Source organism: Carcharhinus amblyrhynchos, chromosome 23, assembly GCF_965287045.1.
Source record: "Carcharhinus amblyrhynchos chromosome 23, sCarAmb.v2.hapA, whole genome shotgun sequence".
In the NCBI taxonomy this organism is placed as follows: domain Eukaryota; kingdom Metazoa; phylum Chordata; class Chondrichthyes; order Carcharhiniformes; family Carcharhinidae; genus Carcharhinus; species Carcharhinus amblyrhynchos.
This window is the reverse complement of record NC_137346.1, coordinates 10,649,987-10,676,845: the sequence shown is the minus strand read 5'-3', so window position 1 is coordinate 10,676,845 and position 26,859 is coordinate 10,649,987. Positions and strand designations below refer to the sequence as shown.

The window sequence follows — 26,859 nt, the reverse complement described above, 5'->3', positions numbered from 1 at the left end:
TTGCAGTGGTCTCAAATAGAAATGCACAAGAATACTAAGAAGAGAAGAAAATTGATTGCGCAACTTAAGTACCAGAAACCGAATACCATGACCATTTCCTTCCTAAAATGGAGTGTGTGCAAGGACTGTCAAGGTGTGAGACTGTGTTGTATTGTGATGCTGATACCTTCCTGCATTATAGAGTAAGGTGCTTGACAAAGAAAAGGATTAATGAAGGATTGGAGAGTGACACCATCCATAGAGAAAAGTATGGAGTCCTTGGTCAATGTACAGTCTAGGACAGAACTCGGAAAGCAGCAGTGCTGAAGGGAAGAATCCCTTGTAAGACTATATTTGGAAATGTGCAAAACTGAAGCTTCCTAGAACTGTTATGTTAAAATGTAAGCCCCAAGATCTTTTCATTAAACAATTGCTCTACCGATTTACAAATTTCTTAGCTTGTGTGTGGAGTATTTATTTAGTATGTGGGTTGAGTAAGTCAATTTTGGAGATTGTATAAGAAAGTAAAAGGGGGGGGTGTTGTGTAAATGGTATCTGTCTCTTTAAGGCAGTACACCAAAAGCGAGTCACCTGCCTTGAGGGACCACTGGAAACTTGAGAGTGAGTGATCATACCAGAGGGTGGAATCCTCTCTCAGGCAGAATCATCCAGAAGTCATGTTGTTTGTAAGCAAGTAGGGACTGGAGCATTCCTCCAGGGCAGTCCAGAGCTGCAAACTTCCTGTACCTGAGGTTCACATCAATAAATATCTTCTGTTCCGAACAAAGCCTCAAATCTATGGATGACACTAGAAAGCTATGACATAACTAATGATTGTATAGCCCAAGATTCCAGAATGATAGCAATGATTTAAGTAGGTAGAGAAGTGGCAAATGGAATTTCTTATGGAAACGTGTGAGGTAATGCACTGAGGATGGCAAACAAATACAGGAATACTCGACAAACTGGAAGATATTGAGAGGAATTGAGGAAGCGAGAGACCTTGGAGTATGCGAGCTCACAGGTCCTTGAAGATGACAGGTCAGGTGGTCAAGAAAACATATGAAATGTTTTCCTTTATTTGATGAGGTATTGAATACAAAAGCAGGGGATGCAATGATAGAACTGTATAAAACACTGGTTAGGCCATGGCTAACCAGTTTTGTGTGCAGTTCTGGTCACCACGTTACAGGAAGGACATAATTGCTGTGGAGAGAGTGCAGAAGAGATTTTACAAGAATGTTGCCAGGACTTGAAAATTGCAGCTTTGAGGAGAGATTGAATAGGTTAGGGTTGTTTCTTTTGGAATAGAGGGCACTAAGGGGTGACCTATCTGAGGTGTACAAAATTGAGAGGAGCCTTGACCGGGTAGATAGAAAAGACTAGTTTCCCCTAGCTGAGGAGTCAGTTACCAGAGGATGTAGATTTAAAGTGACGAGTAGAAAGATTAGATGGGGCATGAGAGAAAAAAAAATTTCATCCAGAGGATGGTGGGTGTCTGGAACTCTTTGCCTAAGTTGGTGACTGAGGCTGAAACAGTTAACTCATGCACTATCGAGTAATTGGCCCCCTGAAGAGCTATAAGTTGTAATGCTGTGGACCAGGTGTGAGATAATATATTAAAATGAGTGGCTTTTTTTTATGGCTGGTGCAGACACAATGAGCTGAATGACTTCTTTCTGCACAGTAACTTCTCAATGTTTCTAAAGCTAGTTATTGTTGGGGGAAATTTTCACAGTTCAGCCTGATAGTTGTGTTTTTGCAGCTTAGAATTAATTTTGTACTCGCATGCAAGTAGGTGGGGACCAACCTATCCAAGTCTTTCATTTCAAGAAGTGAAGGATTGCTTTTGATTTTCTAAAGGATACAGCTCTACTGTAAAAGCAAATGCATGATTGTGACATATACAAATAAACTATTCACTTGTTGCCTCAGACAATCAGATTCCATTATCGAGTGCTGCAGGATGTAAATTAAAACATATGATCCTCCTTGTAATGTTTTACTAGTATATTTTGGGCTGTTGGATGAAGTGAGAATTGCTGAGTGATTCAGAATCCGTCTGTGTCATTCCTGCAATTTTCCTAGCATCTGACTACAGTCTGCTGCTGACAGAAACTTGGGAGCTTATAATCTTCACTGCTAGGGGGAATGGTGTGTCCTAAAATGGCACAATATGGGAGAATCAAAAAGTTGTACGTGCACAGAACTTGTAATGTGGACAAACATTAAAGTCATGCCACAAAGAAACCCTGCTTTTGGGCAATTGAAAAACTGCAATTTGTAATGGTGTTAAATAGAAATGGTCTTTAATAGAAGGTGATTATCTTAATCCCAAGTTTTCATTGGTGTCCCTTTTGACGGCTGCTGCTTCTTGGACTGGTCTCTGGAGGAAGAGATGAACCTGACAGAATCATTTCAATTGCAAGTCTTGCAAGTTGATCAAATGTCAGCATTGACTGCAATTAGCAATCTTAGATAAAAACAAAATGGCTTTTGTTATTACATGGGATATGGGCATTTTTGGCAAGTCAAACATTTAGTGCCATTCGCCCCTTGGGAAGGTGATGGTGAGCCACCTTGAACCATTGCAATCCTTGTGATGTAATTGCACCCATGGTTACCCTTGTTCAACTTTTCTGTAGTGGATTGATAAAATTGATTTGGCTTGCTAGGTCTTTTCAGAGGGCAATTAAGAATATAGATGATCTGGAGGAGGGAACCAAGTGTAGGGTGTCGAAATTTGCTGATGACACCAAGATTGGGGGAACGGCAAATTGTGCGGAGGGTGTGGAGAGTCTGCAGAAGGATCTAGATAGGCTGGGCGAATGGGCCAGGAAATGGCAAATGGAATTTAATGTTGGCAAGTGTGAGGTGGTCCACTTTGGTAGGAAGGACTATTACTTAAGTGGCGAAAAACTGCAGCAGGCGACGGTGCAGAGGGACCTCGGGGTCCTTGTGCATGAGTCGCAAAAACCCAGCTTGCAGGTGCAGCAGGTGGTCAGGAAGGCGAATGGGATGCTGGCCTTCATAGCGAGGGGGATTGAATATAAAAGTAGGGAGGTCTTGCTGCAGCTGTATAGGGCATTGGTGAGGCCGCAGCTGGAGTACTGTGTGCAGTTTTGGGCGCCGCACCTGCGCAAAGATATTTTGGCCTTGGAGGGAGTGCAGAGGAGGTTTACTAGGCTGATACTGGAGTTGAGGGGGTTGAGCTATGAGGAGAGGCTGAATAAACTAGGCTTGTACTCGTTGGAGTTTAGAAGAATGAGGGGAGATCTCATTGAGACGTATAAGATGATGAATGGGATGGATAGGATAGAGGTGGAGAGACTCTTCCCGCTCAAAAAAGACAGTAGGACTAGGGGGCACAGCCTCAAGATAAAGGGGGGGCGGTTTAGAACGGGAGTTGAGGAGGAACTTCTTCACTCAAAGGGTGGTGAATCTCTGGAATTCTCTGCCCGTTGAAGTGGTGGAGGCTGCCTCGCTAAATATTTTTAAGACGCGGGTTGATGGGTTTTTGATAAGAGAGGGGATTAAGGGTTATGGGGAGAGGGCGGGAAAGTGGAACTGAGCCACGACAGATCAGCCATGATCTTATTGAATGGCGGGGCAGGCTCGAGGGGCTAGATGGCCTACTCCTGCTCCTATTTCTTATGTTCTTAAGTTCTTATGATCACATTTCTGTGGGTCTGGAGTCATACGTAGACCAGACTATGTAAGGATAGCAGATTTCCTTCCTCTAAAGGGCTTTTTAGTAAAGCAGATGATTGATCAACCCATTAGTTACACTGTCACCATGATGGAGACTAAATTTTTATTACGGATTTATTCGTTGAAATTTAACTCCCCTGGTTGCTGTTGGAATTTGAACTTGTTGTTCCAGGCCACTGAATTATTAGTCTAGTAACATTACACATTCACCTTGGGGTCAAATGCAATGTGCCTTAAAGGCAAAACAAGTCAATTCAGATTCTTGAATAGAATTGTCTGAAGAATAATGAGAATCTGCATTTGTGTGACAGCGTGGAGGGCGAGAAAGAGAAAGATATTTGAAGAATTTACTTTTTTGAAGCATACTCTAAGATATTGGTTCCTATCTGATGTATTAATGGTCTTTTCCTGCCATCACTGATTACCCTTACCCTCTTGCATTTTCTCACAGTCAAGACAAATTTCTCACAAACCTTAAATTGATTTTCCTAATTCTTTGTATAGTGCAAATACTTCATGGTGGCTGAGTAAGCAGTTTCATATTTATTTAAAGGAACCTTGGATTTTTACTCGTTAGTGGGAGTTCTGATCCCCAATTCTATCCACTGTGCTATTTGGACAACTTGATGTGTGGATGACTGGTAAATTTTGATGTTCTGTCGAATCTGGTTGTTTTTTAAATATTGCTTTCTGCATTTTCATTCTCTTTCTTGAGGATTACAAAGCAAGGCCTTGGCTGTCACTGTCAATGCATTAAAGCATTCCTGTAGCTGAGTTTGTTATGGAGAATAAACAAAAATATCTTTAGACAATACCTAAAGTTGAGTGGCAGTTCTCATTACAACTTCAGATATTTGTTCCCATTCAACATTGAGAAAAATTTGAACCATTATTTTTTTCCTTCCCATCTGATAATGTAAACTGACATTTAATCAGCCAGGCGAGAATATTCAGCAATGGAAAAGTTGGTCCCTGGTTTATATTGGACAGCTGCCTGGAGTTTGCTTGGAAACTAAGAAGAGTAATTTGTCTTCTCTGCTCCAGAATTTTTAAAAACCTGCAAATAATTGAGCAAGTGAAACACTTGGGATTTTTTTGGCTTCTCATCCTTTCTTTACCCCCAAACATGCCTGAGACAAAACAATGCTTTTGTCCCAGCCTTAAATTACAAGGAAACCTCATTTTCATGAAATGTTTCTCAGAATTCACAGGTGTGGTCTCCCCACGTCGTAAATAGTAAAACCATTCCTTGGCAGCAACCGTTTGAATTGAGTTATTAAAGTTGGAGAAGTACTCACAGCAGTAGCCTAAAAGGGTGCACAGAGTGTCCGAAGTGGCAATATAGCTAAGTATTTAAAAATTGTTTCATGTGATATAGGTGGCATAATCCCAAGTCAGGATGAAATGTGAACTGATCAGGAACTTGCAGGTTGTGGTGTTCCCGTGTATCCACTGTCCTCGTCCTTTCAGGTGATAGAGGATTTGGAAGGTGTTATCAAAGGAGCCTTGGTGAGTTGCTGCTGTGCATCTTGTAGATGGAATATTTTGTTGCTTCTGTGCATCAGGGGGTGAAGAGAGTGAATATTTAAGGTGGTGGATGGGATGCCAATCAAGCAGGTTCCTTTGTCCTGGATAGTTAGGAATTTCTTGTGTTGTTGGGGCTGCACCCTGGAGAGTATTCCGTTGGTAATGTCACTGGACTAGTAGTCTGGAGACCTATGCTAAGGCTTTGAAAATGAGGGTTCAAATCCTACCATGTCAGTTGGTGGAATTTAAATTTAATAAAAAATCTGGAATTGAAAGCTAGTCTCAATAATTGTAACTATGAAGCTGGAATTGATGTTTGTAAAAACCTCTTTGGTTTACTAGTGCCCTTTTTAGGAAGGAAATCTGCCATCCTTATTTGGTCTGGCTTGCATGTGCCTCCAAACCCACGGCAATGTGATTGACTTTTAACTGTCATGTGAAATGTCCTAGCAAACAACTTTGTTCAAATTCAGTTCGGAATGGTCAACAAATGTTGGCCTTGACGGAAACATCCCATGAAAGAATTGTTCAGTAAAATCACTTTCCTGAGTTGTGCCTTGGAGTTGGCTGACAGGCTTTAGGGAGTCAAGTGATGAATTGCTTGCCTCAGAATTCCCAACCTCTGACCTGCTGCTGTAGCCACATATCCTGGTCCAGTACAATTTCTGGTTAAGTTAAATTGTCTGATCTGTTGGTTGTAGGATTGTGAAGCTCTGTTGATGGTATGTTGCTATCACTACTTGGCATGTAAATAGTCCTGTGTTGTAGTTGACATCTCATTTTTAGCTGTTCCTTGTGTTACTCCAGACATGCCTTCCTGCACTCTTCATTAAACCAGAGTTGATCCTTTGGCTTGGTGATAATGGTAGAGTGAGGAATATGCCAGGCCATGAGGTTACACATTAAAGTTGAATACATTTCTGCTGCTGCTGATAGCCCATAGTGCTTTGTGGATGTCCATTGTTGAGCTGCTAGATCTTAACTGAAACTAGCCCAAATATCATGGTGGTGAGTGCCACACAAGGTGATCTTTTGTGCCAAATTGACTTGCCACCACCAAAGAACTCTCAGTTAGGATTCTATAGGGTATATAGTTCCAGTATCCTCCTGATGCATGTGTCCTGCAAAATACAAGTAGTGAGCTGTGATCTCTTCCCTGATTTAGGGGCAGGTGACTTCATATTTTCATATAGAATAGTAAATATGAACTTAGTTGGGGTACAGATAATGAACCTCAGCATTGCCAGTGTGCCTGGTGGTGCCCTGCAGTTTTAAAACATTTAACTCAATATAATATAAATTACTTCAAAGTGTTGCTGTTCCAAGAGTTTGCTAAATCAGTTGCCAGTATTGATTAACAGAAGAATTGATTAATAGATGAAAAGAATGTAACTATAAAGATGATAGCGAGACCATATATTCATGAAGTAACAAATGCACTACACAAGTGACATGCAATGACCATCTGCAGCAAAAGAAGACTTAACCATTTGATGGCTTTACCATCACTGAAATACCCACTATCAACATCCTGGTGTTACCATTGACCAGAAACTGAACCTGCCCTCCCATATAAATACTGTGGCTATCAGAGCAGTTCACAAATAAGGAGTGTAATGGAATATGCTCCATTTGCCTGGATGAGTGCGGCTTTAACACCATCCAGCAGAAAGCAGCTCGCTTGATTGCTACGCTTACTACAAAAATTCCACCAGCAATGAACAGTGGCTGCCATGTATACCATTTACAAGATGCACTTCAGGAACTCACTAAGGTTCCTTAGGCAGCAGCTTCCAAACCCGTGATCACTATAATCTAGGACAAGGGCAATAGATGCTTGGGAACAGCATCACCTGGAGGTGCCCTGCAAGTCACTCACCATCCTGACTTGGAAATCTATTGCTGTTCCTTCGCTGTTGCTGGATCAAAATCCCGGAGCTCCCTTCCTGATAGCTTCGTGGGTGCACCTGCACCAGCAGTGTTTCAAGAAGGCAACTCACCACCACCTTCACAAGGGCAACAGCGTGGGTAATAAATGCTGGCCTAACCAGCGATGCCCACTTCCCATTGATGAACAAAAAAGAGCACTGTTGGTGTGAAATATTTTAACTTCTCTTTTCCTGAACCCCAAATCTTCCAAAAAGGAAAAAACGCTAACAAAATCTCTTGCCTGCACGGAGAATTTTCTTTTTAATGTAGCCTCCAGAGCTACTGGGAATGTTTCTGTTGGTATTGATGATTCAGGTGGCTGGTATTTGAATTGAGCCTCTATCAGTGCGAGGCACGTTATTCAAACACATTACCAATAAATTGGAGAATCTTCTAGATTTTTGATGGCAGGGTTACCAGCAACGTAAAATGCTAAGTAAGCTGTGAGATGAGATTAGTTGATTTTTTTTCCTTGGGTTCTCAATTAGTTTCCACCTTGTTAGCTTCCAACTTTAAAGATGAACATCTGTCTTTACTTATCCACTCAACTTCACCTTTCCCTTGTTTTCACCCTGCTCTAACCCCAACTCCCTTCTACCCAACTCTTGTTCTCTTCTACGGACCTTCTGGAAAAGTAATTCTGAAATTTAACCAGACTCTTGAATGGTGTTGCCAGTGCATTGACACCCAGTGATCATGAGCAGTGTCTATCTTTCTCAACATTAGGCAAGATTACGAACAAAAATGTGATCACTTGCAGATGTGGCCTGACTCTTAAGAGAAGTGTTTCACACTCCTGATATTTTATCTGAATTATCTCACACTTGAACGGATTCTAAAGACTATTTGTGAAAGTAATTGTGTGGTGTTCTGCATATTCTGCACCCCTCTCACTCACCCGAGTCACAGCATTATGTTGTGGAGGGACCTGGGAATCATCTAAATTTTTATCTGTGATGCTGGTAATCATATACTTTTTAATATGTAACATACATATGTAGTTTGAGAATGATGGGCTTAACCTGTACAGGCCAACAAGCTGAGCGTTAACCTTTAATACCTGTAATTTCCTGCTCTTCAAAAAGCTTTTTGAATTATTTTAAATTTCAGTTTTGCGTAACGTACTGCTCTTGTTTCTGCTTCTCTTTTCCCTGCAGGTTGTCAGCCAGCGTTTTCCACAGAACAGTATAGGTGCGGTGGGAAGTGCTATGTTCCTAAGGTTCATCAATCCCGCCATAGTGTCTCCCTATGAAGCAGGGATCCTCGATAAAAAGCCTCCACCTAGAATTGAGCGGGGATTAAAGTTGATGTCCAAGGTAAGAGTTTTAATGTGCAAGTGAATATTTCTGGCCCCAACGAGAGAGCTAAGTGATTTATTCCAATGGGTAACTGAGCCAAGCGAATGAAAAAAAGTTCTTGACCCAACTCGTTGTGTGCTGAATGCTTCAAAATCAGTTGGGGCACTTGTTCATCGTGCCCTGAGCTAGGAAATTAAAATTCTGCGATCTTTAAAAAGAGAAAATGCTGGCGAGTGAAACTGAACTGATGTTTCAGGTTAGTGACCTTTTTGTCAGAACTCTAGAAAAATCAGCCATGGCTCCCACTTGTGATGGCTGTCCTCAGATCCCAATCCATAAGATAAATGCACCAGGGTGGAGAACAGCATCGAAGAAAAGAAAATTACAGCACAGGAACAGGCCCTTTGGCCCTCCAAGCCTGCATCAGTTGCAGCTGTGATGGAGCTTCACTCATCAGGGTCAACTTATCTATCCAATGTGGAATGGAAAAATTGTCATTCGCTTGTCTGCATTATTCTGCTTGTGTCTTTATTTCCACTCCTGCCTATAATTCATTCAGTTACTTGTCACTTTTGGTACTTATAACAGAAATTATCTTGTGAACAGGTGTTTGTGTATGTTCACTCTTTAAACAGTGATCCTGAAGACTGTAATGAGACGAAGGATAATCACCAGATGCGTAGATAATCTTTGGTTAAAAAAATGATAAACACAGGTGTGCAAGAGTTGTCCTATTCTCTGCTTATTCAGTTGCGAAAGGAGTCTTCAACACTAATATGCTTGAAGTTGCTTCTGTTTTTCATGATTAAGTGTCAAAGATGTGTTCCTCAACTTGCTTTGACATGGAACAGAAAGAATAGCAAATTTCTCTTAAGGTAGTTCAGGAAGAATGTAAAATGAGAAGAAATGTGAGGATCCTGATTATATCTGTTAATATTGCATTGCAAAGATGTATGGACCCCATACCAAACTAAATTTTGGGAGTGCAGACTGTTACTAGTAAGGTTAGACACAAGATCACTCTAAGGTTAGGCTTCATCCCAGCATGTGACTAGATATATCTACCTGAGGTAAATTGGGATGATTTTGTCTGCTTGGTTTATAAACCAAAATCATTGTGTACAAATTTTCCTTTCCCAGATTCTACAAAGTATTGCAAATCATGTCCTGTTTACAAAAGAAGAACATATGAGGCCATTCAATGACTTTGTTAAAAACAACTTTGATGCAGCCCGCAGGTAATTAATGGATCCCTGAGCTTGCTGAAAGTGTTTGTTTATAAATATTTTTAAGTTTTTTTCTGCTAAGAATATGATGCTACGTAGAACTGGGTCAGATCATGAACTTTATGCACATCACATTATGAACAAACGGAATGCTTTAATGAAAATTGTGCTGTTTTGTCCAGGTGAATGCCGTAACATTAACTTTTCTAATATTTATGACCTGTCGCCACAATTGTGATAGCTTAGTTTTCAGAAATCTCTCCACTCTGTTGAAAGACCTTGTGAATCTCAGCTACGAAGTTGTGTTTCAAAGCTTGGCATTTCTCCCTCGCTTAACTTATTCTCTGCACAAAGTCTTCTCCTGTGTTTGCTAGCTGCCTGTTTCTTATTCAGAGCTCTAGTGATTACACTGAACCTTAAGGGTTTCTTTTAGGAAGTACTCTAAGTTTTGACTTGGGAATGAACTCCATTGCCGTTCCTTTGTCTGTGCCAGAACTGTTGATTTTTCTTACCGCAAGATGAAAGCAATGAGTGTTCTAGCCTAACATCTATCATGGGTAAGATGCTGGAATCTATTATTAAGGAGGTTGTAGCAGGACACTTAGAAAACCTTAATGCAATCAGGCAAAGTCAGTGTGATTTTGTGAAAGGGAAATCATGTTCAATTCCTTTTTAGAATTATTTAAATAACAAGCAATGTTGATGAAGGGAATGTTGAGATGTGGTTTACTTGGATTTGATAAGGTGCCACCTGAAAGGTTACTACACAAGTGTAGGGGGTAAATGTCAGCATGAATATAGAATTGGTTAGCTAGCAGAGAGTAGATGGATCATTTTCGGGTTGGCAAGCTGCTACTAGTGAGTGCCACAGGGATCATTGCTAGTTCCGTAACTCTTTGCCGTCTATATCAATGATTTTGGAATGATTGAATGTATGGCTGCTACATTTGCTGCTGACACACGGTGGTTGGGAGAGCAACTTGTGAAGAGGACATTGTCTGCAGGGGGAGATAAACTGAGTGAATAGGCAAAAAATTGGTAGATGAAATATGATATGGAGAAATGTGACCTTGTCCACGTTGGCAAGAAGAATAGAAAAATAGCATGTTATTTAAATGGAAAGAAATTGACAAACTTTGCTGTACAGAGGATCTGGATGTCAAAGAATAGTGCAGCACAGGAACAAGCCCTCTAGCCCACCTTGTCCTGCTGCAATGAATTATGAAAAGTTGGTATGCAAGTATATCAAGTGATTAAGAAGGCAAATGGAATGTTGGTATTTATTACAAGGGGAATTAAATATTAAAGTAGGAAAGTGTTGTGACAAGGCCTTAGTCAAATCACATCTGGAGCACTGTGTACAGGGTTGGCCTCCATACTTAATTAAATTTAATTAGAAATAATTTAGAGAAGGTTCACTTGACAGATTCTTAGGATGAGGGTAGATCTCATGAGGAAAGGTTGGACAGGTTGGGCCTATATCCATTGGAGTTTATTAGAATGAGAGGCGATCTTGTTGAAACATAGAAGATCCTGAGGGGATTTAACGGTGGACACTGAGGATGTTTCCCCTTGTGGGAGAAATCTGAACTAAGCAAATAAAAGCTAAATACTATAGATGTTTGTAATCTGAAATAGAAACATCAAATGCTGCATAAACTCAGCAGGTCTAACAGCATTTGTGAAGAGAGAATCAGAGTTCGTTTGGGGTCCAAATGAGTCCTTTTGAAAGCTGAGAACTAGGGGACATGGTTTAAAAATAAAGGAGCTCCCATTTAAGATGTAGATAATTTTCATCCCCCAGCCCCCCAGTGGAAACTGAGCCATTGAGTTGAATGGATTCTTGATTGACAATGGAGTCAAATGTCATTGAGGATAGGCAGGAAGGGGGTATTGAGACCCCACCATCCAATCAGTCATGATCTTATCAAAAACCACAGTGCGGTGCAAATGTAGAATTTTAAAAGTAGGGTTTATTTATTAGTCACAAGTAAGGCTTACATTAACACTGCAATGAAGTTACTGTGGAATTCCCCTAGTCGCCACACTCTGGTGCCTGTTTGGATCAAGGTACCTAACCAGCACATCTTTCAGAATGTGGGCCAAAGCACTTGGAGGAAACCCATGCAGGTATAGGGAGAATGTGCAAACTCCACATAGACAGTGACACAAGCTAGGAGTCAAACCTGGGTCCCTGGCGTAGCCAGGCAGCAGTGCTAACTACTATGGCACCGTGCCGCCCCTTGCTATCCTGTGGAGTAGCTGAGTTACATGGATGGATTCGATGGTAAACTATTCAAGTATAATGAGAGAAAGGAATACAAGGATATTTTGCTAGGGTGGGATGAAGAGGGAGGAGGCTTAATTTGCAGCAAAACACCAGGACCTATTAGGCAGAATGGACTGTTATTGTGCTGGAAATGCTTTGGTGATTAGCAAGTGGGAAACAAACTTTTCTTGCTGCTATAACCAAATGTTTATTTGAGATGGTATTCTATAGTAAGAAACTTTTGATGTTTATCTTTCTATAATCAATGTTATATATTGTTTCCTGAATTTAAACCTTCAGTTATTTAAATAAGAGAATTAGGTGAAGTTGGAGGTTTCAACTAATTTACTTTGTTTTACAGTAATTTTAGAACTATTTGTTACACATGGAATGTGCCTAAAGCAAACATAGCAGATGTGCCAATTGCTTTCGAACAGCAGGTATGTCAGGCTGTAAGAGAATAAGGAAGCGCAAACTTCGAAACCCCACTGCAAAGTTTTGAAATTAGTTGGAATTTATTGAGAGCCACAGGAAAAGATCTTTAACTGGATGGAATGACGTTTGAGAGATTACCAGGAAAGTTAACGTCTTCCCACAGTTGCCATCTCTATCCCTTAACTTGCTGTGGGGAAGAACAACATTGAAAATAAATGGAAAGCAAACAGAGCAGTGGTAATAAATTGGGTAACTCATGTGAAGCACAGTTTTGGCCTAATTTGATGGGCCTTTTTCCTGCTACATGACATGACATCTTTGTTCACCCACAGACTGAAACTGGGAGCTCATTATGCAATGATGTTGGTTTTCACATCTGGGTGTGTTTTAATGTAATGTTTTTTTCAATATATATCTATGTATTTACATATTTTTATATTTTCTTCTTTCCTTCCCCACCCCAAACTCATCTCACCCCAACCTCTTGGAAGGTTTTTTCTGGACATAGCGTCTGACTGCCCAGCCAGTGACACAGTCAATCACAGCCTTTCGTTCATCAGTGATGGGAATGTTCTCGCTTTGCACAGGTTACTGTGGAACAATCAGGAGAAAATTGGGCAGTACCTCTCCAGTAATAGGTATGTGAGAGACTATAGTTTCTCTTGTTAATCATTTGTTTTTCGTGAATTTTTTGTGTGCCGAACCAAATATAATTTGAAAATTTACTTGCAAGTGTTGGCTAAACTAAGTTCCCTTTGACCAAACGTGTCCCTTCCACTGTTCATATGGGGGAAAGTACAGACTATCCCCAATCAGCCCATGCTTGCAAAGCACTGTGTCCAACATTAGGTATGGTTACACGATTGAACAACATTTGCTAAATAATCCTTTGTGTGCTAAAAATGCACTGACGACCAAGTTAGGATTGTCATTTGGGCTTATCGTGCGGCGTATTTGTATGTACTGGAAGTTATATATATTGATTAATGCACAAGGCGCTGTTTTTTTGCAGACAGACAGAACGTGTTTCAGCTGAACAAAATAAATGATAGCCATTTGCTGGTTCATTCCATAATACAATGCATTGTCCAACCAGTCAAGCTGCCTGGTTTAAATTTCAATCAATGCTTGGCAATTAACTGTCAGTCACCAGCAACTGGTGCATTGTCCAAAGCAATGCCTCTATCAATCGTTGTCCATTTGCCAACCAATCAGCACCCTCTTCTTTTCAGTATAAAGTTGCAGTTTCCCTTGACATTAGTGTCCTTGTGTTGGTCCTGATGAGTGCAAGATAAAAGCAGTCAACTAAATTGTTTGTTTCCCTTTGGATGTTGTAAAATATGATTTGAAAGACTAATATCCTGTGGTGTTTCACAGCCAAGTGTCAACTCTGTGATGTGGGGTTAGCAAAAAGGGAAAATAATTGGATTAACGAATGCAGATGTCACAGAATCCCAGGTCATATGTTGTCTCCTTTTTTTAAAAATCAATTCTATCATAAACATCTACAATTGTCCACACTTATCTATTTTTTGAGTACTGATATATATTGATATGTATCAACACATTTTTATATTTTCTTCTTTCCTTCCCCACTCCAAACTGTCATTCTCACCCCAACCCCTTGGAAGGTTTTTTCTGGACATAGTATCTGACTGCCCAGCAGTGACACAGGTTATCTAAGCTTGTCAAGTTGTAACTAATTCTTTCACATACTGGGGCACTGCGGTTCCTCTTCTGTGCAGGGGGAAAGGTGAAATTACAGCAATGAGTTTACATTTGCAATTATAAAATTTTTAAAATGTTTTTATTTATTAGTCACAAGGAAGGCTTGCAGTCACACTGCAATGGAGTTACTGTGAAATTCCCCTAGTCACCATAGTCCGGCGCCAGTTTAGACCAATGTACCTAACCAGCACGTCTTTCAGAATATGGGAAGAAACCTACACAGACATGGGAAGAATGTCTACACAGACACTGACCCAAGCTTGGAGTCGATTGCAGGTCCCTGGCGCTGTGAGGCAGCAGTGCTAGCTGCTGTGCTGTCAGAAAAATGAATTATCCATGCAATTGGGCATTGGAATTTACAACTTTAGCAGTTGGTAAGAATATGCACAAACGTAAACATTTTTAGCATTAAAGAATAGTTATTAATCTCAATCGTCATAGCTTCTTTTGATTATATCCTGAGCCAGAGACCCAGGTTTAATTCTGGCCTTGGGTTACTCTCTGTGTGGATTTTGCACATTCTCCCCATGTCTGCATGTGTTTCCTCACGGTGCTCCAGTTTCCTCCCACACTTGAAAGATGTGCAGTTTAGGTGGATTGGCCATGTGAGGGGGATTTGTGGGGTAAATAGATGGGGGTTATGGGGATAGGGCCTGGGTGGGATTGTTGTCGATGCAGACTCGATGAGTCGACTAGCACCATAAGGATTCTGTGACTTCTACGAGGCATGTTTCATTGAAATGAAAGTACTGTGCATCACATAATCATTGTTGTGCATGATGATTTGCTATTTTGCGAAGATGTGATATTGCAGGAGCTGTTCCTAATCCTTGCATTCTTAATAAATGGCATTCCAGTTTGCTCTGATTTACCCTGTAAACTTATCAAAAGCTGCATTTAATTTCTGATGTTCTCAGGGACCATAAAGCTGTGGGGAGAAGGCCTTTCGACAAGATGGCTACTTTGTTAGCCTACCTGGGGCCTCCTGAGCACAAACCTGTTGCTGACACTCACTGGTCCAGCCTCAACCTCACCAGCTCCAAGTTTGAAGAATTCATGACAAGGTAAGCAATTGCGTACTCATTTTTCAGACTGCAGGAATGAAGCTTTCTATTTCAACAGTGTTGTCATTTAAAAACATTGCATCATACGATCTGGAGAAGACAGCATGATTCCCCATGCCTGCTCTGTCACTCAGTGTGATCATGACTGATCATGGGTTTTAATTCCACTTATCCTTTAATTCTACGAGAGTCCAAGTATTTGTCTATCTCAATGTGAGGAACTCTATTTTTATAAACTATTTATTTAGCGAATACAGAATCCCTAAGCTGAGCTGTTTCTTCCAGTCCTGCTGTGTTAAGTGCAGATAGGCCTTCACTGAATCTGTGGAATAGACACTCTCTTCTGATGCGTGTAGTTTGCGCTCTCACGCAGGCACGCAGGAGCTGGCACTAATGCCCTATCTTTGAAGGTTGGCCATGGAGGGGCTGTGGCCAGTCCTAAACCTGATGAGGATGGACCACTCTCTTTAGGAGGTTGGACCAGTCGGCTGTTGGGTTGGATTTGTTTAGATATAAATATCATCATGGCTATTTCTAACACTTTAAAGACCTTTCAAATGGTTAAACATTTGTCTGCCTGTGATTCCCTCGCAAAAGAAGTTACTCGGTAGTTTCAGGAACATTTGCACCTTGTTATACAAAGACGGGTAGCATGGCTGGTCCTCCAAGCTTGCACCAACCATGCTACCCGATGGAACTAAAACCCCTACCCTACCAGGGACCATCTCCCCATATTCCCATCCTATTCATGTATTTGCCCAGATGCCCCTTAAATGTCACTATTGCATCTGCTTCCACTATCTCCCCTGGCAGCGAGTTCCAGGCATCCGCCACCCTCTGTGTAAAAAAAAAAAATTGCCTCGTATACCTTCTTTAAATCTTGCACCTGGCATCTTAAACCAATGGCCCCTAGTAAGTGATTCTTCCACCCTGGGAAAAAGCTTCTGACTATCCATTATAGTCCTATGGAGGTCCTATGAGGAGGGACTGAGGGATTTGGGGTTGTTTTCGCTGGAAAGAAGGCAGCTAAGAGGGGATCTTATTGAAACATATAAGATGATTAGAGGTTTAGATAGGGTGGACAGTGATAGCCTTTTTCCTCGGATGGAGAAAGCTAGCATGAGGGGGCATGGCTTTAAGTTAAGGGGGGGTAGTTATAGGACGGATGTCAGGGGTAGGTTCTTTACCCAGAGGGTGGTGAGGGATTGGAATACCCTGCCTGCTGCGGCTGTAAATGCGCCTAGTTTGGGGGCGTTTAAGAGATCCGTGGATAGGTTTATGGACGAAAAGGGATTGGTTTAGGTTAGTGGGTCATTGTTTTTTAACTGGTCGGCGCAACATCGTGGGCCGAAGGGCCTGTTCTGCGCTGTAATGTTCTATTATGTCCATGCCCCTCATAAGCTTGTAGACTTCTATCAGGTAGCCTCTCAACCTCTGTCGTTCCATAAGAACATAAGAAATAGGAGCAGGAGTAGGCCATCTAGCCCTTCGAGCCTGCCCCGCCATTCAATAAGATCATGGCTGATCTGTCGTGGCTCAGTTCCACTTTCCCGCCCTCTCCCCATAACCCTTAATCCCCTCTCTTATCAAAAACCCATCAACCCGCTTCTTAAAAATATTTAGCGAGGCAGCCTCCACCACTTCAACGGGCAGAGAATTCCAGAGATTCACCACCCTTTGAGTGAAGAAGTTCCTCCTCAACTCCGTTCTAAACCGCCTCCCCTTTATCTTGAGGCTGTGCCCCCTAGTCCTACTGTCTTTTTTGAGCGGGAAGAGTCTCTCCACCTCTATCCTATCCATCCCATTCATCATCATATACGTCTCAATGAGATCTCCCCTCATTCTTCTAAACTCTAACGAGTACAAGCCTAGTTTATTCAGCCTCTCCTCATAGCTCAACCCCCTCAACTCCGGTATCAGCCTAGTAAACCTCCTCTGCACTCCCTCCAAGGCCAAAATATTCCTTGCGCAGGTGCGGCGCCCAAAACTGCACACAGTACTCCAGCTGCGGCCTCACCAATGCCCTATACAGCTGCAGCAAGACCTCCCTACTTTTATATTCAATCCCCCTCGCTATGAAGGCCAGCATCCCATTTGCCTTCCTGACCACCTGCTGCACCTGCAAGCTGGGTTTTTGTGACTCATGCACAAGGACCCCGAGGTCCCTCTGCACTGTCGCCTGCTGCAGTTTTTCGCCACGCAAGTAATAGTCCTTCGTACCATTCTTCCTACCAAAGTGGACCACCTCAGACTTGCCAACATTAAATTCCATTTGCCATTTCCTGGCCCATTCGCCCAGCCTATCTAGATCCTTCTGCAGACTCTCCACACCCTCCGCACAATTTGCCGTTCCCGCAATCTTGGTGTCATCAGCAAATTTCGACACCCTACACTCGGTTCCCTCCTCCAGATCATCTATATAAATGGTAAATAGCTGAGGCCCCAGCCAGTTCCAGTGAGAGAAAAACAAGTTTCTCCAACCTCTCCTCATAATTAATGCCCTCTATGCCAGGAACATCTGGTAAATTTTTTCTGTATCCTCTCCAAAGCCTCCCCGTCCTTCTGGTAGTGTAGCAATCAGAATTGAACACTATATTCCAAGTGTGGCCTAACGAAGGTTCTATAAAGCTGCAAGATGACTTGCCAATTTTTAAACTCAATGCCCTGGCCAATGAAGGCAAGCATGCCGTATCTCCAAGTTGCTACTAACAATCACTGTGGACTTCACAACCCAAATTCAGAAAGTACTATACAAAGGCCGATCTGCATTTAATAATCCAAGTGGCCAACGGGAGATGGATCATCTGCTAAGACAAAGGCCTCGTAACTTCCTTTTAGTTCCTCGTGGTGGAGACTTTAACGATCTTTGGAATCCAGAGATAATGGATGCATGTCCTTTGTCAAAGATCTGGAGGAGAGGTGAGAGTCATGTGACATCAACCTCTTTCTATAAAAAAAAGGTGATACGGCCTTGCTGGACTGCAGAGCCCAGGCTGCTGTTTATGATCTAACCTGAAGTTTCACAAACTAGGAGTTCTGCCCAGGTGGAATATCTACATAATCTGCCCAACTCAGTTGTAACTGTCTCAATTTGGCATCGGTGCTTGGCATGCCAACTCAAGTCAGCACTTGTGTCTGGTTTTTATTCTATTTCTGATCCTTAGAGGTTTCCAAAGGTAACTTAAGTGAAACTGCTTGAGCGTCTTGACATGGTGCTAATTAAGGGTTATGGGGAGAGGGCGGGAAAGTGGAACTGAGCCACAACAGATCAGCCATGATCTTACTGAATGGCGGGGCAGGCTCGAAGGGCTAGATGGCCTACTCCTGCTCCTATTTCTTATGTTCTTATGTTCTTAATTCAGTCCAGTGTTCGAGAACTTGCAAGTTTGGTAGACAGATTTACTCTTCTATGTTTCCTGACTGCCGTTCAAAGCATATTGAATTTGCTTTGGTATGTATCAATATAAACAGCTCAAACGTGTGCTGCCAAGATAAGTGAATTAAGCCACTGCTGGACAGCTTCTGGTCCTGGGGCTTAAACCTTGGGCATGAGATAGGACTTTGTTGGAGCAGGCTGCTTAATTACTTCAGTTCTCCTCATGCTAATTGTAAGGCAGAAGTGATCATGTGCATTGGAGAGCAAGTCCATGCTACATTGCATGCCCAGTTGTGAAGCTGCAGCTACTGCAGACGTTATCAAACAGGAAATTGGAAACAGGACATTGGCGTACTTAACAAATAAGTCTTGCTACAATTGTAAGGGCTCCTATCTGCACTGCTGCTGGATATTTTGTACCATCATCTTCAATACTGAATCATCTCAGCATGCTTATCTCATGGTGTGAAACCAACCCCAGTGGAAAAATGAATTGTCCAGCATGGGCTTTCAACCCACTGACCACTATAAAGGAAAACCTCATTGGGCTTAGATTCTGGAACCCACATGAAAAAATATTTCTTGTCTCTGGTATAAAACTTTATTATTTTCTACCCCGTTCTGCACTCTCTGAAGGTGAGGGGTAGTGTTATGAATTGTCTGTGTTTTCATTGTGTGCAAATATACTAACCTTTTGAGTTCATTCCGTCTCTAGTCTACTCTGGAGTTATTAATAGAAATTGGATTGCACCAAAACAGAGAAATTGGGAAATGTGTTACTGCTTCTAAAGAGCGACACAAATCAAAACATCTGTTGACAGACAGGTGGTAGGAAGAGATGTTAGTGCTGTGTAAGTTACCCCTCCCACCTACTGTCAATATATTCAACAAAGGAGCATCCATGACCCACCGGGGTAAAGAATTCCAAAGATGTTTAACCTTGCAAATGAAGAAATTTCTTCTCATCTCACTCCTAAATGACTAGCTTTTTTATACTGAGTCTGTGCCCCCTTGTTTTCGATTCCCCATCTTGAACATTTCAGTAAGATTCTACTAAATGAGATTTTGCTGAACTCCAGAGAATATAGACCCAATTAACCATAGGACAGCCTGCTTGTTTCAGGGACCAACTTAGTGAACCTTCACTGCAATGCCTTCAGTATGAGGTTATCCTTAAATGCAGTCCAAAATGGCACTGCATTCCAAGCTTGGTCTGGTCATCAAGCTCTTACAATTGTAGCAAGACTTTTTTGTTAAGTATTCCGATTTTCTGTTTTGATAATGTCTGCAGTAACTGCAGCTTCACATCTGGGCATGCATTGTAGCATGGACTTGTTCAATTTTCAAAAGTGAATTTTCGATGAAGGGTGGCACGGTAGCACAGTGGTTAGCACTGCTGCTTCACAGCTCCAGGGACCTGAGTTTGAATCTCGGCTTGGGTCACTGTCTGTGTGGAGTTTGCACATTCTCCCTGTGTCTGCATGATTTTCCTCCGGGTGCTCTGGTTTCCTCCCACAGTCCAAAGATGTGCGGGCTAGGTTGATTGGCCATTCTAAATTCCCCATTAGTGTCCTGGGATGCATAGTTTAGAGGGATTAGTGGGTAAATATATTGGGATAGGGCCTGGGTGGGATTGTGGCAGGTGCAGATTCGATGGGCCGAGTGGCCTCTTTCTGCACTGTAGGGTTCTATGACAAGTTCAAGTCTGAGTTGTACTGTCATGGTCATCAAGGAAATTGATTAGGGCCAGTAAGAAATGGTTTAACATTCACCAGCAAATGGTGAAGGAACTGGAGTTGGAGCATGAAAATGTGAATAAAAGATACAAAGGATTGAGTGAAAAAGCACAAGCAGAACTCAACAATTGTGGTCATAGTGTGGAACTTGAGCCAAGGAAATCCCAGGTAATGATGCGATCAGTTTCATGACTAGCGAGAGAACTGCTTGTCTGAGTGAAATGCATCAAAGATTTGATCCACGGCACTCGTAGTGCATCCTGTATCATCTACTGCAAAAGTCACTGTGCTGTTGAAGTAGAAGTTAGACTAGAATCATCATCCGGAATTCTCTAGAGATCCATTTGAATGATCGAAATACCAGTTGCGTGGAAAACAAAAGGGGGCTAGAGAAATTGGCGTTCTGCAAAGAGGCAGAAACTGTCTGGTGTTTTGGGGGTGCTTTGGAGTACATAGCAATGGACAAACCCAAAGAAAGAACACGACTGTTGAACAAGTTAGCAATTGAGGAGAACTGTCTAATTAGAAAAAAGGACGAATTGTTGAAAGCATGCAAAGCATGGGAATGGAGAGATAATCATTAAATATTGTTAGAAGGGAATGGTGTTGCGCTTTGGAAGAAACTCAAATGGATAAACTGAATGGACTGGGAATGCAGATGTGTCAGAATAAGGAACAAATCTGGTGTCAGCAGAAGATTAGTTGAGATTGGAATATGAAGCCACTCAGCTGAAGGACATGTTCTAGAGAGAACTAGAGAAAGCAGCAATCTAAGCAGAAAGGGAAACTGAGGTTACATGCACGAACAAGCTTGCTGAAATGGCTACATTAATAGAGATGCACAAAAACCCACATGGTAACATGTTTGCTAGGAAACATGCTGAATATAAATGCTAAAAAAAAACAACTTTATCATATGACAAGTAGAGTATGGTGATCATTTCCTTCACAAGTGACAAACCAAGATTGCACAAGAACTGTCGAGACATAAGACTGTGTTGTATTGATATGATAGTACCTGCCTGCATTGCTGAGTAAGTTGCTTGATGGAGAAAAGAATCAACAATGGAATGGAGAATGACACCGCCGCTGGTATGATGGTATAGTGGTTAGCACTGCTACCTCACAGCACCAGATACCCAAGTTCAATTCCTGGCTTGGGTCACTGTGTGGAGTTTGCACATTCTCCACATGTCTGTTTGGGTTAATTCCAGGTGCTCTGGTTTCCTCCCACAGTCTGAAAGATGTGCTGGTTAGGTGCATTGGCCGTGTTAAATTCATCCTCAGCGTGCCCGAATAGTCTGCAACCTGCTGTGAAAATCAAAACCTCTGAAAGCTTTGAGACTATGTATAGCAAGTATATTTATGGTTGCTGACTGTATTTAAAATGGTTTCTGAGTCTGTAAGACTCAAGTGGGTGCTTATTTAAAACTGAAACGGTGATAAGTTAGAAATCAAAGTTGTTTCTTTTCATGTTTAAATATTGTTCAAAGTTAAGCTGCTTCATTGGTCACAATTATAGTTAAAGTGTGCTATTAAATAAAGTTTGTTTTACAATTAAACATCCCTACTTTGTCAGTGGAATTACTCCTAGAGAGGTGCATCTATCCTCACATTTATACCAAAATAAAAAAAAATTGTTGGGGTCTAGTCTAGCTTCCTGATGTAATTTGGGATTCTGGTCCAGGATCCTGACTATTTTTCGTAGCACAGTCTGAAATCTGTTAGCAACACCATAACAGCCAGAGATACATTATTCTCGCTCTTTATCCAAGTCATCAACATAGAGTATACAAAACCAAAGCTGTGGCATTGAGCCTTGTGACACTTTACAACTCAAGCCTGCTGACTTGAAAATGCTGCACTTATTCCTGTCCATTAACTAATCCTCTTTCTAAGCAAATTTGTCACCCCTCAATCCTATGAGGAGCTATCCTGTGTATTAACCTTTTGTGTGGCACCTTGTGGAATGCCTTTCAGAAATAAAATGCACAACTAGTTATTTCCTTCAAACATAATACATTTGTGAAAATGGATTTTCCTTTCATAAAACCATGTTGATTTGTTCTGATTGTGATGTACTTTTTCATGTTCATTTGTGTGTCATTTTTCCATCTATGCCCGTGGAAATACTGACTAACATAAAGAAGACTAACTTAAAGTCTGCTTTCAAACCAGCTCTTTGGGTACAACCATATTTTCTCCCATTTGTAAAATTATGCTGGAACTTGGGTTTGCCTGCATCCACAAAAGCTCTGAAATAACATCGCCTCTGTTGCTGGGTTCCTTGGATCTTCCTCTTGAATTTTCTGATAGTATTGACTGATAACTGATGCTGAAATCTGGTTTCACAAATGCACCAAACTTCCCCCAGTGCCTGGGGCCTTTATACGAAAATTGTGTGCTACCATCACAGGCCTGCTTGATTTCATCCTCAGCTAACATCCACAGTAATGACTAGGTGTCTCTTGTGACTGATGTCTCTTGTACTCCCCACCTTTTCCCTCCAATCCATGGACACTGCAGACAATTATGCTGTTCCAGTTGAGATAATCTGGTTTGGCAGCTTCCTACTCCCTGTGTCTTAGTCAAAAACAGGATGGTGCATTTATCTGCCAAGACTTTTTGCTGCAGTATTACTGTCAGTAAGTTATAGAGTGACTTGGCCAGAAGTTGCAGCAGCAAGAACTTGGTTGAGGCATGAGAAACACAACGGGAAATTAGTTTTTTTCATTCTTGGACTATGAATGTTTGCAACTCAGGAATCTTGAACCTACTGGCACCTTAACTTTCCAGGCATCAAGTACATGAAAAAGAGGAATTCAAGGCTTTAAAAACACTCAACATCTTTTACCAGGCTGGAACATCAAAAACAGGGAATCCAGTGTTCTACTACATAGCGAGAAGGTAGGATTCATTTTGGTTTGTTTTCTGTTAAACTTCTACTTTTCAGTGAATGAACTGCTGTGGGATTTGTCTAATGTTCGGAAATTTGCTTGGAATAACTCCTGAAGGTTACATCCCAAGGTTCTGACCACGAATTACCCTACCCAATTAAATAGCCTTGTCGCCTATTTCCAACATTGATTCAACTAATCAATGAAAAATAGAAAAAAACTGAAAAATAAAACATTTTTTAATGCTCTTATGATCTTTCTTCTGCGTTGCTTGCACATGGGTGCAAGGGTTAGAGGAAGATCACCTTATTGTAAGGTTGGTCTATTCAAAAGTCTTGATGGCAGCAGGGAAGAAGCTGCTCTTGAGTCAGTTGGTACGTGACCTCAGACTTTTGTATCTCTTTCCTGACGGAAGAAGGTGGAAGAGAGAACGTCTGGGGTGCATGGGGCCCTCAATTATGCTGGCTGCTTTGCCGAGGTAGTGGAAATGTAGACAGAGCCAATGGTTGAGAGGCTTAAGTGAACAACCTAGTACAGACTAACAATCTAATTGGTTCCCTTGAGGGCTGTGCCATTTTCATGTTACTATTGAAGGGGCATTACAGCTTGGCACTGGGTATGGTGTATTTCAGCGTAGTTTAGTCTGAACTGGTTTACATCTCTTCTAACCATCGGCAGTGAAATGTCTTGAGAGCATGATCTCATGTCTGATTTATGTGAATCTATTACATGGAGCTGTCCATAATCAGCAACAAGCTTGAAATGTGTTGGTCATTGAAGATGAGATGAAGAGAATGTCAATCCCAAACTGCTGCAGTAGTGGGGTATCTTGTACAATTTTGGTTACGTTTAACTGAAATTGGTGGTGTATCCAGCATCCAAAGTAAGACTGCTTGATGCTGATGGGTACAAGTGTTGGAAAAGAATCCACAAATGCTAACTCGTTACAGAAAATTTGCTCTCAAGATAAATACAGATTTTGACTCTGAAAATGTTTTTCTCACCATTGTTTTGGAGTTGAAAGACATACTTTAAGTAGAACAATTTAAACATTTTGATTACTTTTTTTAAAAGTAAGCATTTCAATCAGCAACAACATATTTATACATGTGGGTATATCAACATGATGATAATCTAAGATTCATTTAATTATTGCTGTGTTAGAACTATAAGTGCATCTGAAGTTACGTACAGATAGGATTTGTTCTGTGTAATTTCATACTGAAATGTTGCTGCATTATTTCAGCAGCTTTGCTTCTAACTGTTGGTTTTACAGTGAGTACAGAAGGGACTTTAAAAATGAATGCCTGAAAATAAGTATTTGATGGATGTTTATGTCTAAGTAATAAATGGAAACAATGGAGTAAGTCATCCACTTTAAGTGCTTGTAAATACACTGTGTAAAGAATAGTCTACAGTGGGTACCTTTTGAAATGATTCTTGAAACTTGGATATCTGATGTGCAAAGTGTAATTTTACAAGATGTAAATTTTAAATTTAAACTTTCTATTGCCATGCCCAGCAATGCAAGTACATATTAACTCGGTGCCAGTGCAGCAACTGAAGGTGTGAAAGGGGCAGGCAGTGGCTTTGTATCTTAGCAAGCACCGGATGTATCAGTGACCTCAGGCTTATTGTCTTTGGTGTGATGGCCAGGGTTCTTTCTGATATTTGTGTCAAATTCTTAGTGCACCACAACCGCTGGAATGTTTTGGTAATTTCCAAGAGTAAGTATTAAAAGTGTCAATAAACATCCGAGTATAGGCACAATTTTGTGCTGTGAACATAAGACAAGTGATGTGTTTTTAGAAGATAAAGGCCAGATTTAAAGTTAATTTGCAGTTACGGTTTGCAATGATTCCCTGACAACTTCGCAATGGGCTTTGATGTTTAATTTTTTTAATTGCTCTCAAACTGTATTTCCTTGTTTAGATTTTTTTAAGTTGAATAGTTTCATCTTAACAGCTTCTAACCCTTGGTATCTTCAAGTCAGTGCACATTGTGAATAAGCTATACCTTCAACTTGCATCAGACTACAAACTCAATCTCAACTCAATTTGAAGAAGTGATAATATATTCACAACATTTTTGTAAACTGTAAAATGATTAATATCTGCTCAAAGTGTAGTCAGACAACATTTTAATCTCTTAAATAGGTAGCTGAAAATAGAACTGTTGCTAATGGTTAATCGGGCAACTCTCAAAGGGCAGATTACAGGAGTCCTAGAGGTTTACATCCTGGAAACAGACCCTTTGGCCCAACTTGTCCATGCTGTCCCTTTTTTTAAAACCCCTAAACTAGTCCCAATTGCCCGTATTTGGCCCATATCCCCCATCATACCCATGTAACTGTCTAAAAGCATTTTAAAAGACAAAATTGTATCAGCCTCTAATTCTACCTCTGGCAGCTTGTTCCAGGCAGTCACCATCTTCTGTGAAAAACTTGTCCCCCTCGACCCTTTTGTATCTCTCCCCTCTCACCTTAAATCTCTACTTTCTAGTTTTAGAAGCCCGTACCTTTGGGAAAAGAATTTGACTACCTAGCTGATCTATGCCCCTCATTATTTTATATACCTCTAGGAGAAAAGTTTTCTATATTGTTATAGATGAGATGCACTTACAGGAACCAACATCTCTCCAGAGAGAGAAGATGATTCCATTAAGTACCCCTACATTGTAATGCTGAGCCTGATGTTCATTACCTGGCCAGAGCCTTACCTCTTTTTGCTGTTCTAATGGAGGTCACTCCAGTAGGCTACCCTGAGAATAATTTCACTTGGGCTATTTTGTACTTGTTTCTTGGACACGGAAGAGCTGGATTGTGATTCATCTTTTCAATTGATAAACTAATTTTATTTTATTGCTGAATTATATTCAGTTCATGAGAAATGCACAATTTTTGACACTGCCATGTGAAAACCTTTTGTGATTAGCCTGTGAATCAGAATGACATTCCCTATGGACAGACTGGAGGGGCTGATTGTGGACAAGTCCCCAGGACCGGATGGAATGCATCCGAGGGTCCTGAAAGAAATGGCGGAGGTGATAGTGGATGCCTTGGTGGTTATTTTCCAGACGTCGCTGGATTCCGGGAAGTGCCGGAAGACTGGAAAACGGCTAATGTTATGCCGTTGTTTAAGAAGGGTGCCAGGCAAAAGGCGGGGAATTATAGGCCTGTTAGTTTAACGTCTGTTGTAGGTAAAATGTTAGAATCCGTCATCAAGGAGGAAATAGCGAGGCATCTTGAGGGGAACTGCTTGATAGCACAGACGCAGCACGGTTTTGTTAAGGGGAAGTCGTGTCTGACAAATTTACTGGAGTTCTATGAGGATGTGTCTAGGGCGGTGGATAGAGGAGAGCCGGTGGATGTGGTCTTTCTGGATTTTCAGAAGGCATTTGACAAGGTACCTCACAAGAGGTTATTGCAGAAGGTCAGGGGGCATGGAGTTGGGGGTAGGGTGTTAGCGTGGATAGAGGACTGGTTGTCAAATAGGAGGCAGAGAGTGGGGGTCAATGGGTGCTATTCGGATTGGCGGATGGTGACTAGTGGAGTGCCCCAGGGGTCGGTGCTGGGGCCTCAGCTATTTACCATTTATATAGATGATCTGGAGGAGGGAACCGAGTGTATGGTGTCGAAATTTGCTGATGACACCAAAATTGGTGGAAAGGCAAATTGTGCGGAGG

The 26,859-nt window shown here is 41.4% G+C and overlaps 1 protein-coding gene across 16 annotated transcripts in view; it reads left to right on the top strand.

Annotated features, from left to right (window-relative positions):
- Positions 1-26,859, top strand: part of LOC145357267 (neurofibromin) — a 324,662-nt gene that overhangs the window by 140,417 nt on the left and 157,386 nt on the right. For all 16 annotated transcript variants that reach the window (XR_013889280.1, XM_080210466.1, XM_080210464.1 and 13 more), the window contains 5 exons: positions 8,304-8,462; positions 9,585-9,682; positions 12,866-13,012; positions 15,020-15,166; positions 23,075-23,185. Coding sequence is in view for 15 of the 16 variants with exons in the window: in XM_080210466.1 (XP_080066592.1) it covers positions 8,304-8,462; positions 9,585-9,682; positions 12,866-13,012; positions 15,020-15,166; positions 23,075-23,185 (662 nt within the window). In the remaining variant the exon portion in view is untranslated. The remainder of the gene's footprint in view (positions 1-8,303; positions 8,463-9,584; positions 9,683-12,865; positions 13,013-15,019; positions 15,167-23,074; positions 23,186-26,859) is intronic.